The sequence below is a fragment of the Clupea harengus genome, chromosome 2 (assembly GCF_900700415.2).
Source record: "Clupea harengus chromosome 2, Ch_v2.0.2, whole genome shotgun sequence".
Lineage (NCBI taxonomy): Eukaryota > Metazoa > Chordata > Actinopteri > Clupeiformes > Clupeidae > Clupea > Clupea harengus.
In genome coordinates, this window is record NC_045153.1 from 17,974,556 (window position 1) to 17,993,893 (window position 19,338).

Here is a 19,338-nt window from a genome sequence, read left to right on the forward strand (position 1 = left end):
ATGTCTGTACGTCTGTGTGTCTGTGTGTGTGTACACATGTCTGTACGTCTGTGTGTCTGTGTGTGTGTACACATGTCTGTACGTCTGTGTGTCTGTGTGTGTGTACACATGTCTGTACGTCTGTGTGTCTGTGTGTGTGTACACATGTCTGTGTCTGTGTGTGTGTGTCTGTGTCTGTGTCTGTGTCTGTGTCTGTGTCTGTGTCTGTGTCTGTGTCTGTGTCTGTGTCTGTGTCTGTGTCTGTGTCTGTGTCTGTGTCTGTGTCTGTGTCTGTGTCTGTGTCTGTGTCTGTGTCTGTGTCTGTGTCTGTGTCTGTGTCTGTGTCTGTGTCTGTGTCTGTGTCTGTGTCTGTGTCTGTGTACGACTGTGTGTACGTGTCTGTCTGTCTGTCTGTCTGTCTGTCTGTCTGTCTGTCTGTCTGTCTGTCTGTCTGTCTGTCTGTCTGTCTGTCTGTCTGTCTGTCTGTCTGTCTGTCTGTCTGTCTGTCTGTCTGTCTGTCTGTCTGTCTGTCTGTCTGTCTGTCTGTCTGTCTGTCTGTCTGTCTGTCTGTCTGTCTGTGTGTGTGTGTGTGTGTTTCACTGGGGCCCATAAAGGAAACACATACGCTTTAAAGGAAACACATCTCTGTTCTACACAAATTAAATTGATGCCAGCTCAATAAATTATACGAAAGATATTTGTTAACGCAGAATATGAATTGTTATGACTTTTTTTTTTTAAAGGAACAGTTTAATACTCCACTTAGGTATTGGTAGGTATTGTAAGCATGTATAATGCTTATCTAACATGAAACTCAGGTAAAAACTAATGTTATACATTATGCATTTATACTTTGCTCCAGTTACTTAAGTAAAATGTCAGTGCTGATGCAAATGGCAAATCCTTCTCTCTTGTCCTATATGTTCAACTGACCAGTGGATGAGGCCGTATGCATTTAATTCCCACCTAACGTTGTCATGTTTCTGGATGTAGATCTTGTGAAACATCATATCCTCCTGCTTGGCGTTGATGTCGGCTTTCATCTCCATGGCAACATGGCGGGGAAGCACAGATAGGAGGAGGCGTTCCTGCAAGCAGAGAAAGAGAAAGAGAGAGAGAAAGAGAGAGAGAAAAGAGAGACATGTAAAGTGAGTGCTGTGGCTTAGCTACGCTCCCATCTCACAGCCCGTTCTTGACGCCATGAGGTGTCGTCACGGGCGACTCGAGCTGCAATTAATGGCACGTCACGTCGGCGTGCTGCTGTTCGCCAGTGTGGGGGCGGGCAGGCGGGCAGGCAGGCGTGTGGTGGGGGTGGGGGGTGGGCGCCGGCGTGCGGAGGAGGGAAACGGGGCGAAGAGGCACTGAGTGCAGAACACTGAGGATTCCAATCACTCCATGTCAGCACTGGCAAATTAGCAGCAGCACTCCAGAGCTCCGTGCACAAACTGTTTTAATCAGCTGTCATTATTTCCCCCCCCCCACACACACACACCCCCCACCCCGAAGAACAAACTCTGGGTAGTCCGCACAAAAATCCCAAGAACGCTGGGACACGCACTCAAGCGCTTATGTCACTCCATTTCCAAAAGATTCCTGAAACCCTCTGAACCTTTCCCCTCCCACTCGTTCTGTCCCAAACACACTCGCTCACCCCGCTCTCTGATTGGTTTATGCATTAGAACTGCAATCACATCTGAAACCCTCATTAATAATAATCCATCGTTTTTCTCCAAAGACGAACAACCGGAGCATTAGGAGGGAAGATGGAAAAAAACAAGGAAAGGACATGGATGTGGTCCAGCATCCTCACTCCTCAGTGTCACCTGCTGCTGGTTCTCCCTCTGGAGGATGTGAATGTGGTCCAGCGTCCCCAGTGTCCTCACCCCCCCCAGTGTCCTCACCCCCCCTACCACCACCACCACACCCCAGTGCCGTACCTGCTGCTGGTTCTCCCTCTGGGAGTGGAGGCGAGCCTGAATGCACTCGCGGGTCTCCTGGAAGGCCTGCCTCTGGGAGCCCTCGGCCGGGTAGTGGGTGCAGACACCCACGATGTTGGTGCAGGAGAAGATCAGGACGTTGGACACGAGCTGGGGGACAGAGAGGGTGAGAGAGAGAGAGAGAGGGATACAGGGAAAGAGGAGAGGGAGAAAAAGAGAAGTGGAAAGGAGAAGTTTTAGGTACTCAATGGTGTTAAAACTAACAGTGTTGTTTATGAAATTGCCACGAGGCCGCTAACTCCAAATGTGTGCTGAGCACAGCAGTGGGAAACGGTCAGTGGAGGACACTGGCAGGGGTTTGACTGGGACAGAGACTCCCTGAGAGGTACGGCCTTTAACCAGGCCTGTCTCTACTGGGCTTCAGCACTTCTGCCATAAACAGAGCGGGCCTAGTTTCCCCCCGTGATGAGTATGCAGTTCCAAAAAAAGAACAAGGATGCCTGAGTTAATGAATGAGCGCGGGAGTGAGGGAGAGAGAGAGATAGAAAAAAAGAAAGATAGAGAAAGGAAGAGAAGGGAGACCACAGAGGAGTTGAAGCTATTATCATAAAGGAAGAGGGGGCCTCTGTCTCTCCTCTCGTCTCTTCGCTCTCTTTCTTCCACCCCTCTCTCCCCCTTCTCTTTTCTTTCTTTCTTTCTTTCTTTCCCTCCCTCTCTCCCTCTCCCTCTCTCAGACAAGGTCAGGAACAGGGCGTCTCAGCCTTCTCTCTAAACAGTGCTATCAGGGGCACGGGGGCTGCTGTTTCCATAACATCCCTGAGTCTGAAAGAGATGCTCGTCTACAGACATATCTCTGCTCTGACCTCAGCAGCCACGGTGACAGGCCTAATGGACTCTCTCTCTGTGTGTGTGTGTGTGTGTGTGTGTGTGTGTGTGTGTGTGTGTGTCTACGTGTGTACGTGTGTGCGATGCTAAATAGCCACCACCCTTGTCTAGCCACATGCACAGACACACACACAGGCAGACACACTAACGCACACGCACACGCACACGCACACACACACACACACACACACACACACACACACGCACACACACACACACACACACACACGCAGCTTCTGAGCTCAGACAAACTTCAGATCACCTTTGCTATCTAGTCATGGTGAGGGGTCCAGCCAGACAGGTTGCAGCCTGCCAAAGAACTGTTCACACCCCCAAAAATGGAAAAACCAGGCCCAGAAAAAAGCCAAAGTGTCCCATTCACACCACCCAGCCCAGTTCACACCAGCAGCGCGTGGAGCTCAGGACAATTACACATATCCAGCAGCCTCGACTGAATCAATAAGGAGCTCCAGGTAGGGGGTGGGGAGACGGCAGAGAGTGAAAACTAGACTCACTGCATAGCGGAGTGAAATATGACCGCAGCAGAAAGTGAGAGAATGAGCAAGTGAAATTACATATTTTCCATTCCGAGAAAAGTGTCATCTTGAAGGATTACATTTATGGCGAAAATTGTGAAAATTGTTTACATTTTATTAAAAATCTGTGGATGTGGAAGCTGTAGGCTGATATGGTGTGAAGCAACTGCGAGTTACGTTCTGCGGTTGAGAGACCTGCGTAGTGAATATGACAATGAGTGTGACTTTATAACAGATGTATTACTGTGTTTTGAGTATTTTTGTGAAATGTACGTGTATACATAAGCAACAGTAAGAGATTCACTGTATAATTGTACTTGCCATTTATTTACAAGATTTGGAAAATATGCAAGTCTTTCTAAAATGTAGGATTATTAATTGAAGGCAAGAATTAGTTTGAAGTATCAACATTTATAACAGGACAGGGATATACACTATCATAATAATACGTTTAAATATAGACGCAAGCAGTGATCATCGGGGTCCAAGCAGATTGTGCAAACTGCCCCAAGTAGCAAAAGGTTGAATGATTTGATCACTTCAACAGGTGAAAGAAGATCATTTGAGTAATGTATATGTCACACACAAGTATTTAAAGACAAAATCAAGATAGGCCAAACTATGTGAGAGGAGCAAAGGAAAACATGTTATAGCTTGTGGTAGCGACATCTTATGTAATTGATAGTGGCCATTCAGACAAGTTTGTATTGGCAGCTGAATTTTGTTGAGTGAACTGAAAGGAACTTTTGGAGATGTGAGATGTTAGCTTAAGCGATTCTTGAGATATTGAAATGTGTCAGTTGCAGCGTCCCCTACAGACCAAATGTCACGAAATTTGGCATGTGACCAAAGAATGTGGTAGTTAACCTTTACATCCCAAGATATTGGCTAGTGAAGTGCTAGATTTTTGCTTTGAACATTATTCACTAGGTGGAGCCACTCCAAAAATGAATTGCAATGACGTAGGGTAATGCGACTCTTGCAATGAGCTTGCCATTAAAAAAAATGATAATGTTTGGGAAAACCATTTTCGAGCTATTGCCCAAAAAGTGCGCTGACCCTACTCCACCTAAGGGGGCGCTAGCACAAAGGGACACGCCCACCTAGGGACACAAACCCTCTATTCCGTATGAGCCATGTGGGGCTACAACCATACCAAGTGTCATTGGTGAAGTCTAAGTATATGATATCGCCGCCTGACAAACACTATATGACTGCCTGCCTGCATGCAGCGGTGGTGGCATGCAGCGATGGTCTAAAGGTTTCAAAACAAACAGAAGAGGGGAAATAATTGGAGAGGAGATCAAAGGACGAGAGGTGTGTGATGACACAATAGACTTTCTGGGCTGCTTAAACTTTTGAAAATGTACACATGCACGCACACACACACACACACACACACACACCGCACACAACACACACACAACGCACACACAACGCACACACAACGCACACACATACACAGACACACATGCATGGGTGCACACACACATACACAATTAAAACCTTTCCTCACACGTGTTTAAGTCACGGACCAGGTGATAGCAATGTTTACAGTGAAATTATTAATTAATGGGTTTTGTGTTGAAAAGAGTCAAAAGGACAGCGGGTTGCATTATGTTTGTTAAGACTCTGGTGCACACTATAACTATAACTAATGTTGACACATGAAACACTCTTTATTCAAATCACAAAAGGCGAAAAGTTTGTCTGTCACGAAAGTTTGTCTGTTTGCATGTGTGTGGGTGTGGTTGAATTTCAGAGGGAAGATACAGGACTGCATTTGGCCAAACTGTCAACTAGAAACTAGAGTGATTAGCCACAAAAAACAGGTTCAACCAACAGTAACCTTCTCCATTATGACTGTTAACAATTTTCCACAATGGGTTTATATTGTACTATACACTGAAATATTTTCCTATACATCAGATGGTGTTCACCAGAAACGACTCCTCCCTAGAGAGAGAGCAGGTCCACAGTCTCAGCCATTCTTCCATTGCAACATGACAGAGGATCATTGAACAGGATGTGAAGATAAGTTGGAAAGTTGTTCAATTCAATCCTAAAACTAAAATGACAGGCCAATATTGTATTTGAGGAGGATACCCTCTGCCTCGGCTCCCCCTTAATGTCTGACAATGTCTTTGGCAACAGCCATTTATTACTAGGCTACAGGCTATGTTCTGAGTAAAGGTTTTGATGCCAGAAGAGGATCAGTGTGTGTGTGTGTGTGCGAGTCTATGTGTGTGTGTGCGTGTGGGTAGATTCTGTGGGCGTGAAACCACCCAGCACTCCAGGAAGCAGCTCTTACTCTTACTGTAAGTAATTCTATTTGAACCCTCCTAGTTTGGTCACTAATCTAAGCAATGCACTTGGTCCTTTGTCTGCAAATTTGCACAATGTAGTTTAAACAAATCTTGGTGTCATCTTGTACACTTTTTTAAATTTGAACAAGTCAGTAGTGTTGTGAAGGGCAGCTTTTATCAGCTTGGAACCATAGCCAAATTAAAGCTGCTTTTATCTCATAAGGACCTGGACATAGCTGCTCCTGCTTTTGTCGCCTCTCGATGGACTTCTGTACTTCTACTGACCCCCCCCTCCACTTCAAATGGTCCATATCCTGCACCACATCAAAAACCTGGCCCACCACTGACAATTTTAAATCAAATTTAAAGACCCATCTTTTTTCTTTTGCTTTTAGTTCAGTCTGAGGTTTTTGTCAAGTCCACTCTTAATCTATTTTCTTCTCAATGCATTTTATTCTGCTGTTGATTTTATTCGGTTTCTCTTATTTTTTTTATTTTACTATTTTACTTTTATTTCACATTTTGTTGTTATTTTATTCATTTTCCATTTTAGTCTTGCCTTGTATGTATTACTCTTTTCTCTCATCTATTTTACCTCAGTTGTATTTTTCTCGTGTGATTTTTCTCTCTGTTTACTCGTACCTCTTATTCCTTTTCCGTCTACTTGTATTGTTAATCCGTCTGCCTCCACTGGAGAGCACTTCGGGTCAACTCCTGTTGTTTTTAAAAGTGCTATATAAATGAAAGTGGCTTGACCTGACTCACAAGAAAATGCCAAGGAACTAAACACACTTCTCCTGGTCCGCAGAAATTCCAAGCTGGATCGCCAGTCACTACAGCGACCATCAAAAGCCAATACTTTCAAAAACGTCAAAATAAACCGAGGGCTTCTCTACAAGAAGGCAAATAAATGCTCTTCAGAACATGAAACAAATGAATAAGCCCTGCCAGCATTCAGATTCCCTTGGACTGATATCTGATACCCAATATGCCTGTTCTGTTCTACAGTAGCAGTATGGGTGTACTTTATCTATGTGTGTGAGGCTACACACTCCCAGGCCAAGAGCTTCCTATGTCTCGGGTGACCTCTGAGGGCTCGGGTTCAAGTTCTGACAGCTTTACCTGTTCTGCATTGATCATGCTAAGACAGTGCCCTTGAAAATGCACGCAACCTCTCAACCCACAGGCAGTTTGACAAATCTCCCACAGTCTTGGAAGGAGGAGCTGGAGCAGACGCCAAGGCGAGGCAAGCCTCAAAGCAGCACAGCCACAGAACCGCAGAACACAAACACATGCCCACCTACGCTCACTAATTGCATCGGTTTCACTATTACTGTTCATAGTTTTTGAAATGGTTATATTTCACTATTTCTTGGTGCTCACTAAGGTTTCTGTGTGGGGGGGGGTTACTGTTGAAAGTTGTAAACTACTGTAAGACATCATGGTTTGGCAAAAAAAAGGATCTTGTCATGTGAATGAACACTAACCACACTAGACATGACTCATTCATCACTAATTCATAAAATAAAAAATAAAAAACAAGATGGGGAATGTGAGATTATGAGTGAGTGAAAAAGCAGAAGAAAAGAGAACAAAGCCGTAGATAGAGGAGTGTGTGTCAGATCGAGAGAGAGATGGAGTGAGAGAGAGAGAGAGATAGATGGAGTGTGTGAGAGAGAGAGATGGAGTGACAGAGAGAGAGAGAGAGAGATGGCGTGAGAGAGAGAGAGCGAGATAGATGGAGTGTGTGTGTGAGATAGATGGAGTGTGTGTGTGAGAGAGAGAGATGGCGTGAGAGAGGAGGTCAGAGAGAAACAGAGAGAGAGAGAGAGAGAGAGAGAGAGAGAGAGGGAGGAGGTCTGAGAGAGAGAGAGAAACAGAGAGAGAGAGAGAGAGAGAGAGAGAGAGAGAGGGAGGAGGTCTGAGAGATGTTATTGCAACCATGAACTGATGTAAGCTGAGCAGCTGCCAGCCCCATGCTGGCCATGAGTCCTGCCTCCCCTCACTGCCATGGAAACCAGCGTGCATCAGATAAGAACCCATCCAGCCAGTCAATGCAAATATTCCCAAGCAACAATCTCATTCTATTTATATTAGGCCTCACTTTCTCTGTCCTTATTTGGAAGCCAGTGGAATCCCCGGACGAAAGAATGGACGTGGGAGTTAACTCAGCTGAAAAAAAAAAAAAAAAAAAAAAAACACTCTCACCACCCAACTTCATAACAAATGGAGCCTCGTGTAAATCGTACAGTAGACATTTTGAAGCAGGGAAAAAGAAAAATAGTCACTGATTTCCAGATAATAAAAAGGATTTGAGCGTCTCTTGTCTCACACACAAATGTAAAACATCAGAGTTTGTTCTAAAGGGACATATTTCTATAATATTGACAGTCATTTGCAAAGGCTAATACATCTCTTAATCTCTTATCCTCTTTTTTGGGGCTAAGAAAATAATCTATTAGCCCTGTAACGTCAGTGCAAGCCAACCAACCAAAGTCCGGTCATCACATTCCTTACCACTCCATCCCATCACATCATCTTAGCATGATATAATTAAAAATGGAAACTGATGATCAAAAGTATAGTGAGCATTATGGCTAAGATAATACTGAGTTCTGGTCAGTTCCTACAAGTGCCATTCCAAACACTGTTCTCCACGTCCATTGTTATGGAATAGCTATGGTCAGTGATGCCGGACTGGCCCACTGAGTGGCAGAGCATGGCTGACTGGCCACACGGCTACTCTTGCCATGGTGTTTACAGAAGCATGGTGCTCTCGGCCGGGCGTGCAACCATGTCGACAGTAACCAAGGAACGCTGGCCCCAATGCTTACCTGTGTACTCTCAATATAGAACATTATTTTAAGCTGTCATTAATGATTGCTAGTGTGGCCATAAAAAAATATTCCCCCCCTCCCCATGAGGAGGAGAAAGAAGGTTGAGGTGTCAATATTTACCCAGTGAAGAGTCCCCATTTTACCCAGGTCCTATACTTAGTGATGGTGGTAATGTTTCCAAAATGACAGATCCAGGATCAGTATGTTCAACAGTACCATGACTTGCATTAAACCAAAAGACATTCAGTTTCATTTCCGTTTTCCTTCATGTTCAGTTCCCTCCCTGTACTAGTGGTGACCCGTTAAAAGGTTTGGATGTCAGTGCAGAACAAAATGAGATATCCAGGAAAATGTCAGTGACTAGAGGGAGGCTGGCTTCCATTCACTCCCACAGAATAGGAAAAGAGCTGCACTTTGCCATCTCTGGCCTTTTGTGTTCCACAAAGAGAGACCCAATACCACTGGCATACGCCTGAGAGGATAACGACAGAATTTCAATTTCTGGGTGAACCTTCGCCTTAAAGTGCTGCACCTAACAATCTGATATCAATGTTTTTATACGGTTACTACATGCCACATTGTACAACATGATTCTAATTAAATCTTATTGACTGCCAGGCTGTGCAGCATCATTCATTCTAATGTTTGCCTTTTGTCATATTAATCAATATCTGACAACAGGCCTATGCTATTATGGTCATGATGTGAGGGCAATCTGTTATCCACCTGTGCCATACTTACCTGAAGCCTGCACTAGTTATGTTAGAATTTGGCCCCTTGCAAAGTCACTAAGACACTAGTAGTTTCACCCTAAGCCTAAAATGGCTAACTTGTATACATCCAAGTCCACGAGATGTGAACCGAACACATACCTTCCCCAAAAAATATTACATTCTTGGTTGAGGAGTTTCTTTATGTTAATTGGAATGTATTACATTATTAGATTTATTACATTTTAATGGGCTTAAGTGGTAAATATTATGGCACTGTTGGGTTTTACAATCCGTGGCTCAGAGGCTTTCCTCATGTGGCCAATTCCAAATTGAATAATCTGAACGTAGGAGACAGAATCTTTCAAGTCAAACTAATAACAGCGGAACCCCTTGTAATCCTCTTGTTCAGAGATAGGAAGTCCTCCCTGCGAGCTCAACCTCACGGCAAACATTTCTTTTTAGAGTCACACCTCCCACAGACCAACACTCCTGCCACACGCTGGGCAGACCGGGACGGCACAGAGGTCAGAAAGGCCACCATTGGATTCACACCTTTGAAGAATAAAGGAAGGCCAACTGTCCGCAGGAAGAAGGGAGCAGTTCCATTTTTCATCTCCCACTTCAAAAACAATAAAACAGAAAGAGCCAGTCCAAATATAGACTCTACAAATGCTATCCGCATGAGGCGCTGAGCTTTAGTGGGCTTTGATGTCAACAGCTTGCACTGAAAGACATGTTTGCTCTCAAACAATCACATTTCTATGGGACCACAGGTATTCTGCTCTTCTAACATTGGTTTCAATAACATCAGCTCTACTCCGCAAACATCAACTGTAGGTAATCAAATAAAAGCCTGACCCTTGCACTCTGGCTTCTGATGATGTCATCACATTAAGGAGGTCATGCCCCCCCCCCCCCTGCAAACCTCACATGACCAAACTTGGTCTTCATTACAATGGTAAGACAAAAAGCTTCTGGTTTCAACATTATCTGATCTGATTTAGAAGTCTTTTGTTTACAAAACCCCTTGGCTTTAGACAGTAAGGGACAGATTACCATAACTTCTCCTACAGCTCCTTCCAAATGTCTTTCGGTCCTGAGCTCCCACTTATCTCCTCACTTTGGACCTTCATCCCACATATTCTGTGATGCAGGGCTCACTGCAGGCATCAGTTCAGAGGACTCTTCCCCTCTAAGAGCTTACCCAAACCAGGGGTTCGAAGGGAAGCTCTTACCGATTGGCCAGGTAACAATATTTTAGTTTTACATATGGAAAGAATATCACATAATAGACTCAGTATTTCACTCAATATGGCTTTAGAACACATATGAATGTCAGAGATGATTTCTGCCAGAATTTATTCTTCAAGTTTTTTCCTCTTGGCAACTACAGACAGTGTCATTGCCATGCCTTTCATAAGTCCCCGGCTACCAGCCACCAAATAAGGGAGGAGAGAAAACGTCAGATAAAGGCAATAAAAAGAGCCCAGAGCAACTGTGCAGCTGGTCTCTAGGGGGTTACTACTAGCCAGGGGGATGTGAGGTAACTGATGATGTGGATGCATCCCCCCCCCCACACACACACACACACTTCCTTCTCTCTCACACACACACACACACACACACACACACACACGCCTCACACATCAGCTGACATCTCACTGACCCTGTCCTCTGACAGCCAAGGTAGAATTATAGCCTAGCACTGAGGCAGTGGGGTAAACACTCCACTAAGCAAAAAAAAAAAAAAAAAAAAAAAAAAAAAACTGGCAACCACAAAGTGAAAACCTGGCAACACTGCCATTTACTAAATTTACTATGCATTCAATCTTGGAACATTGTGTCTGTGTTAATAAAACACCAATCGCATACATCTGATGGCAATTTGCTGAAGGTATTGTCTGGCATTCTGCAGCATGACCGCAGGTGAAGGTTGCCGTTTGTGGTCAGGAGCAGTTATCATCTCAAAACAAGGTCCAGCAGTGGTCTCCTGCTTACACACCATGAGCCTAGTGGAAAAGTCAATACCACCCATAGTGTGTGCAATGATGGGGAGGTTTCAGGAGATTTTCAGAGCTGATAGATCATAATTCAGATTTTAAGTACTTAGTTGCCACAAGAAAAAAAAAAAAGGGGGGGGGGGGTGTCTGACAGTGTATACTTACAGAAGTGCTTTCCTGGACTACTGCTTAAACCACTTGTACACAGAAATTTAATTCTGAGTGGGGATCAATCATCCAAAACGTAATTTGTTCCAAGCGTAAGCTTAACGTCGGTCCAGAACTGCTGCCCAAAATAGTATTATCTCTGAAACCAGACCTGTTTATAGTGAAAACCAAAATGCAATGCAAAATATGTGCTGCCCTTTGTAAATTATACTGGGCTCTTCCAATCCTTCTAGCCTTCCTCCCCATTTCTAATTCATGCTGCCTCTGTCATTCACCCCATCCCTCTCTCCTCTCCTCTCCTCTCCTCTCCCTCTCTCCTGATCTAAATCAGGCCTTCGTCACTTAGGGATCCCTCACCTCTGCCTGCTGGCCGTAACTCCTGCTCTTCTCTGACAGGCTCGGCGGTGAGGCATTTCAGAGGCTCTGCCTCTCCTCCCGGGCCAGGGTGCGTTCAGGCACAAATCAGACTCCGCTCCCCGTGTCTCCCAGCTCCAACCACGTCTGCACGACTCCCAAGAAAGGGGTCGCTGCTAGCGCTCGATACTCAGTAACAATACTCAATAACTCAAGAGTGAAGCAAATTAATATATATGGACATATTATTTTGGGTCAAAAGGCAGGTAATTTGAGCCACAATATCCCGTTTTCAGTCTTCATTTCACTTGTCACACATGCATCACCTCAAGACATGTCTGCTGAAAAAAAAGCTTTGATTCCTTGACACCATACTTAATATTTTGTTTCCCAAATAGAGTGGGCCACAATCTTTCAGCCATGATTTTCCCCGTTACCTGGTACAGATTTGAAATGCCATTTGTAAAAAATTATTGGTTTTATTATGAAAATGGAAATATTAACAGCAAAGGAGTTGTTCCTCAATTACCAAGTCCATTAGCCCTCCTCAAGCACCCATAAAACTAAACACATTGTAAAAGAACAAAGTTTGCATATTCATGCAGATGTCCACAGACACTAAAATGCCTCTTCTGAGTTGTTCAGCTGGACTGTTGTAATCTTTAAGAGAGTGGTCCATTAGTTTACATCTACTGAACGCCCTTTCCAAACTAGAACTGCCAGCCTTAAAAAACATCACAAATGCACCACAGCGGGGATTTCTAAAGCTCAAAATTAGCTGGGAAATGTGGCCAGCCAGTCAAATCAAATTACTGATTTCAAGGATAATTAGTGATTCTGAATAAGTGATCAGATAATTTTAGGACATGAGTGGGCATCCAACATTGCACACTGTAAATAATATCAACAGACATAAGAGTCACATTTGTTCATGTTGTTTTTTTGGGGCAAAACAAATAGCCTAGAGATACAGTGACTGAGCCTAGCACCTCCAAATGAGGACAATTCACACACACACACACACACACACACACACACACACACACACGCAGACACACACACACACACGCAGACACACACACACACACACGCAGACACACAACTTTAATGTGGTCTATTGGACTGGGAGAGAGGAGTCCATGGAGAAAACCACATAAATGCACCATTGATCTTTTAGGGGATATAAAAAAACAACTTTAAAAAGAAGCATTTTTAGCAAACCAGGAGACATGCAGCCTGGTCAGGTGTGTTTATTTGCTTACCCCATGAGGGAGAGTGTAAAAATGGCCCTCAAGCAGGCATGTGATCGCATCCCCTTCTAGGTATCCTCCTTTCCTCTTCTCCGTCTCACCCCCTTCTCCTCTCTGTCTCTCCCCCCTTGCCTCTTACTCCTCCTCCTCCCCCCCCCCCCAGCTTCCCCGGCGCTCTCAACAGGAGCTTCTGTGTTCTTCGCAGCTTATGTCATTAAGTCAGGCAGACCTCCGTGGCGCATGGCCCCGATCCTGTGAGCCTCAGCTGGGCCCGGGCTTATGCAACACTGGGCCAAAGGGCACGCCGCACTGCCCTGCAGATGCACCACCACCCCGGGGGAAAGAGAGAGAGAGAGAGAGAGACTGGCTAGCCTGTCCACAGCCTGACCAGACCGCATGCAGAAGGGGGGGACGTGCTGGCATATGCAGATGACCCGATTGAAAGACGACTTCCTCTCTTTCTTAGACATGGAGAGAAGGACAGATTGATAGATACACAAATAGAGATGAAGGGTGAGATGGGGATCAAGAAAGGGATAAGAGAGAGAGAGAAAAAAAAGAAAGAAAGAAAGAAAAAGAAAGAGAGTAAGAAGGAGAGAGGGAGAGAGCGATAGGGAGAGGGAGAGAGAGAAAGAAAGAAAGAAAGAAAGAGAGAGAGAGGGAGAGAAAGGGGGAGGGCAAGGATCACAAGCGAAATGTCTGCAGGCCTGTCACATGAAACTTGTTTGACTTTGTTTGCCTTGCTGAGCTCCTCTGGAGCCAGAGATTGGCTTTGAAAGGGGCAACCTGCTCAACCTTTCTGTGGTATGAGGGCCGTGCATCTCCTGTCTGACCACTTGGCTACAGGATACACCACGGGCACTGTAGAATTAGATTTAGTCTGCTGGTTTTATTTACAAAGGACATACTAAACATACTGAATGGAAATAGAGAGAGAGTGGAATTCTGTTTGTGAGGGGAGTCTGGGATGGGGGTCATGAAGTTAGACAAGTCAAACTCAGGATCATATAAGACTGGGAATGCCAGGATTACCATGTCAGACAAGCTTAAAGAATAACTAAGTAAACCCATCCTCTGTAAAGAGAAATGGGACACAACTTAAGTCAATGTATCATTTCTACACAACATAAACCTACATGAGGTTACACAAGACAAGTACTTTTTAAACAAGACAAAGCCAAATAGTGCTTTCCTTTTCTACTCCAATTGAAACCTTTCTGTAATGTTAACCTCAAATAGCGATGTACAGAAAAACCTCAGTGATAAACCTCAAAACTTCAGTGAGAAAACCTCATACATAGGGCATTATAACAATGGCAACTCATAGCTGGCTCCCATAGAAATGGAAACAGATGTGTTTCAGCAGAGGTATAGGCGTTAGGATTATAGGAGAAATATAACAGTACAGCACACAATAATCCAGCACATAAGAACAGGTAAGCACCAACAGTCACATGAAATGAGCGAATGCCACGAGTGAACATGCACACGTAGGGTTTACCCTTTACAGTGCACCAGCTAAGTCTCTGAATTCAGCACACATGTTCAGGGCAGTCTCCTCCACCCCCCCCCCCCCCCCCCCCCCCTTTAACCAACAATACAATAAACAAGAGACTTTCTAAGGGCTAGAGTGGGGTGAGGGGTAACAAATGAAAGCCCCCCCCCCCCCCTCCACACAGGTTCACCTTGAGGAATTTAGCATTGTCTCCCCAGTGCAGTCATCCGTCCCTTAGCAGCATTGCTCACAGCTCCTGAACAGAGGCAACAGAGGCTGAACAGGGGCAACAGAGGTTTTCCAGGGACAATGGAGATGAACAAAAACAGAACAAAAGAGGAACACATTTGTTGAGTTAACCGGGGTTAACCAGTCTAAAAACAGAGTTTGAGTGTCTGAAATATGTAATGCAACGGGGCAGATTTGTAACTCGTGTCAGATTTTTGGGGCATTTGCTTATGAAAAAACGCCTCAGTGTTTTTAACTCCATCACAAATGACATTGCTCTGAAGGGCAAAACTAATTCACTTTCCATGCCAGCTGGCCATGGTGCTCTCTAAAGGAACCACAGGGATCAGCATCCAGCACCACCTATGTTTCTCCATCACACACGCATTCTCAGGACACTGACCTGACACACATCCACAAATGACCCCCACCCCCAGCTTTGACACAGAGCTTTAAAAAGGCAGAGCATCCTCTGCATTGTTTTTATGAACCCTCTGCGCTTCATATAAACAACTGGGTTTTTTTCCTTTCTTATGGCATCTGCAACAAAGTGCGGCAGCCAGACAACGAACAGCAGCCAGACAGAACACAGAGAGGAGGCATTCGCTCCTGTTTCCTAGAGATCAAAATCACTGGCCGGCAGAGCGAGGCGAGCCTCCATACGTGAAAGCAGCGACGCGTGTTTCAGCCAAATAAAAAGCCTGTCTTATAGCAACTGTCAGTAGTTCATAGCCCAACAAACACAGGGGGAGCTTTCGCTACTGGGCTACTGTGTGGAGTACTTATGATCTAGTGTGTGCTTTAAATGACTTATTGGTCAGGATGAGCACTACACAGTACCTTTCACCATATTGTACACGCAAAATAGGACAAAACACTCAAACAAGAATAAATAATATGGTGGACAAATAATACAGTGGAAAACTGCTAACTAATACTATATGCGTTCTACTCCAAAGAAGTATTCAGTGGTATGTTTAGAAAGTCAGCATGGGCCTTGACCTATTTTCATATCATCAGGTCACATCAGGGGCAGTATCTCTCTAGTCATACTGTTTCCACACAAAAGTAAACTACTAACATCTTATGGCACCTCTTGGCATCTAAACTGTTTCTACAGTTTTAGGATGAAATATAATAACATAAACATCATCTGCAAAGCAATGAATTAAGGAGAAAACTAGAGATGAGGCAATATGAACAGGGAACAGGAAACAGGGGTGATATAATTCAATTCAATTTTATTTATTTATATATCGGCAATAACAATTTTCAATTGTTTATATAGCGCCAATAACAGTAAAAATTGTCAAGGTACCGGTACCGTACAGAGCCGAAGGCTGTTTTGTTGTATTGGCCCAGATGACAGTACACACACATATACAAATATAGCTGTAAGTAGCAATGAGGGGTCCAAGCAGCCTAGCAGGCCAGAGTTGCCATGGAAACTCATCATTTTGACAAGGACATGGCTGTAAGCACTCACAGCAAGTTGTCAGTTGACCAAATATTGGCCAAAATATGAACTCTCTTCCTGTTTGGCAGCTTTGCCGCGGAATTCGATAGGCTTTAACGAACGAATGGCTTTGAAAATTAAAAATCAGACTAAAAACGTTTGAGAGGCTTTGTCTGAAGATCACCTGTGCCATAGTTGGTGACCATTCATGGCTTTCTAGGGGCTGCCGGCCATAGGCTCCAATGGCCAAGGAAAGAGGATGACGATGATGAAAATAAAGATGAAGAATAAGAAAAGGTAGAAACGCGATGGGTGCCTACGCAGCTTGTCTGCTTGGCCCCCCACTACAGTTTGGAACAGACGAGACCAAGGTGGGTTATAAATAATGCATGCTACGTGTATACGTATGTATATACTCACATTTCAAAGCTTAGAGACCAGAGACTCATTTTATTTTGTCATCCAATTAGACCACATAGAACTAAGACCTACTTGTTGTAGTGACATAATTGTGGTTGAACAATTCCTAATTAAAATATTTATCACAAATTTCTGTTCTCACATCACAGTTTTGCCATGTCATTATGGGGGAACACCTGCTCAGCCACCCTAATGTTAATTCACACCATTAGCAAGTAATGCTGCATCCATCAGCTGTACTGCTAATAGGCTGTTCTGGTTGCTGTATTAGCAGATTTATGATGCAGAAAAAGCCTGGATGTGGGGAATCTTTAGCAGTATGAGGTTGAGGTCATCAATTCACCAGGGGAAGGTGAGTAAGTGTGTTGTATGTATGAATGGTTGTACGCAAACTGGGGAAGGTTTTTAGGTCTCTATTTTTAGACACGACACATGATCAACATTAACTCCTAAACCAGTGATTAACGCTATCCTGTATATGTGATTAAGTCTAGCTAACATACAAAATACAGGGAGAATTCCAGAACCTACCATGCACAGAGACCAGCAGTAAACTATTCACTGTGGTTAAGTAGGTCTACAGAGAAAATGAAATGATCATGAAAGTGAGTTCAACTATCTCTTGTGCAGGCACACACAGAGAGACACACACACACACACACACACACACACACACACACATGAAAGCTTCCTATCACAATTATTCCAATGACTTGTTCTGTGCCACAGTGCTACAAGGCATCATTAATACATAGCACTGAAAAATGCACTTACAGCAGACTGAGAGACAAGCAACGAACAGACAGCAGTCCACACACACACACACATGGCTAAAAGGTATATACGAGCACATGCAATCAGCAGACATTTCTCAGTCCCTCTCCAGCACACCAGAGCACCACTAAGCAGAGACAGGGAGGACAAATACTGTTGATTGACTGAACAAGGCGATAAAAGGCCATGTAATCACCTGATGGGCTGAAACAGGTGCAGTGAGGAGGGGACATCACTAAAACATGCTCTGCTTAGAGTCCCCTGGAAACAGAGTGGGATAAAGAGAAATCACATTCCCTCTCAAATATTACTTATTTTCCGGTATTAGAGGAGTAGATATTTTGGCGACAAATAGAACTAAATTATGTGTGTGTTTGCTATTATTGGCCCATTTATCACCTGAGAAAAGTTAAGTGAAAGCTTTAACAAAAAAAAAGAAATGCCGTGTAGACTGGTGTTTTCATGGCAACGGCAGCTTCGGAGCTCAGGATACATTCAGAGCTATTTTTAGACTGATTAAGTGCTTAATGTCCTCCCATAATTCACATGGTCCACCTTTTGATCACTAATGGATTACACTTACTGTGGGACAAGTGTGCAGACATTGGGCAGCATTGTTTGTTCCTTCTGAGCCCCACTGCTAAGCTTGAGCAAATCTGCTAACAGCAGCACAGGCTAATGGGGTGGACCGCTAAGCTAAGGCCATGGCTAGTTATCGACAGGGATATTTTTTCAATTTCTTGCTTGGGGGTAATAACGCAAACATTCGGAATGTTTACAATAAGCAACATGTTGTCATGGCAAACAGTGTGCCGTTTTTGCCTAATGAAGCTGTGGGCTTCATGGGCTTTTCTCATTTAAAAAATGTAGATATTAAGGAAGTTTTCAAGTCAGGATACACATTTGTGCACATTCATTAAGTGCTTGATAAAATGTTTGTTGATTACAATCAAAATCAAGGAAATTAAATACGTCTGTCCAGAAAAAATAAAATAAAATTCAGAAACCTTGGAGAAGGCGGCAGATCGCACACATATGTTTGATGTTTGTATTCATCCCATGGAGCTGTTGGGCACATGTTTGCTCTAACACTTCTCAGAGCTCATAGTGCATTAATCATCCCTGCACAAAAATAGCCCTAATGGTCTCGCACAAGTTGCTGTCTCTAATCACAAGATTTGGCAAAAAAGCAAAGTGCTGGCAGGAAGACAACAGAAATCACCAGCCTCTGATGGTGATCAGGGCAAGTATTTGAAGGATGGGATGGAGCACTGGTTGTCTCACTAGTCCCGAAAAGCTTGTTTACCTTTTCACCCCAGCTGCATGGAGAGTTAGAGAGAGGTGGACAAACAGGCACGAACGGTGATGCAAGAAGGCCAAATGGTCCGTGTATCACTGCTGTAAAGAATTCCCACGCATGTGTTGTTAATTTTGTAGACCTATTACTGCCGTAACTGAACTGTCAACACATCATGACAATTATATGGGAAGGGACCACCTGGTTGATTTAAAGGTATATTTAGCAGCACGGAGGCCATTATTAATATGCGTTTTGCAGTAATGTCAGGTTTTCACAAAGTAATCTGCACAATAGACTACAGGCTCCATTGATTATTGGCGCCATGACAGGATGACCAGTTTGATAATCGAAATAAATTATTTGAAATCATCACCCATCAAGACTCCACTATGGACACTTCATCCCTTGTAGCACAATGGACTAGAAGATGTAATACTTCTTTGGTAAAGCAGTGTATGGTGTAAATTGTGTGATCTCCGTAAGAATACATTGTCAGTATATTAATTTGTCCTTCGTTTTATTTAGCAGATTAGTCCTAATTTAACTTTGAACACCGACATGATGCGCCTGTCATGGGGAGGTTAACCTGGAAGATGTCCATGCCAATCTGACCAATTTAAGGTGTGTCTCGACCCACATCAGGATAATTGTAAGAGTGGACGATCAAGCGAGTTCAAGTGCACGTGCTTTGACTCTGATT

The 19,338-nt window shown here is 44.0% G+C and overlaps 1 protein-coding gene across 1 annotated transcript in view; it reads right to left on the minus strand.

Moving 5' to 3' along the window:
- adcy5 (adenylate cyclase 5) overlaps positions 1 to 19,338 on the minus strand; it is an 83,885-nt gene that overhangs the window by 32,142 nt on the left and 32,405 nt on the right. The window contains exons 3-4 of the mRNA XM_042709343.1: positions 1,803 to 2,066; positions 946 to 1,067 (exon numbers count right to left, since the gene is read on the minus strand). Of these exons, the coding sequence (XP_042565277.1) occupies positions 946 to 1,067; positions 1,803 to 2,066 (386 nt within the window). The remainder of the gene's footprint in view (positions 1 to 945; positions 1,068 to 1,802; positions 2,067 to 19,338) is intronic.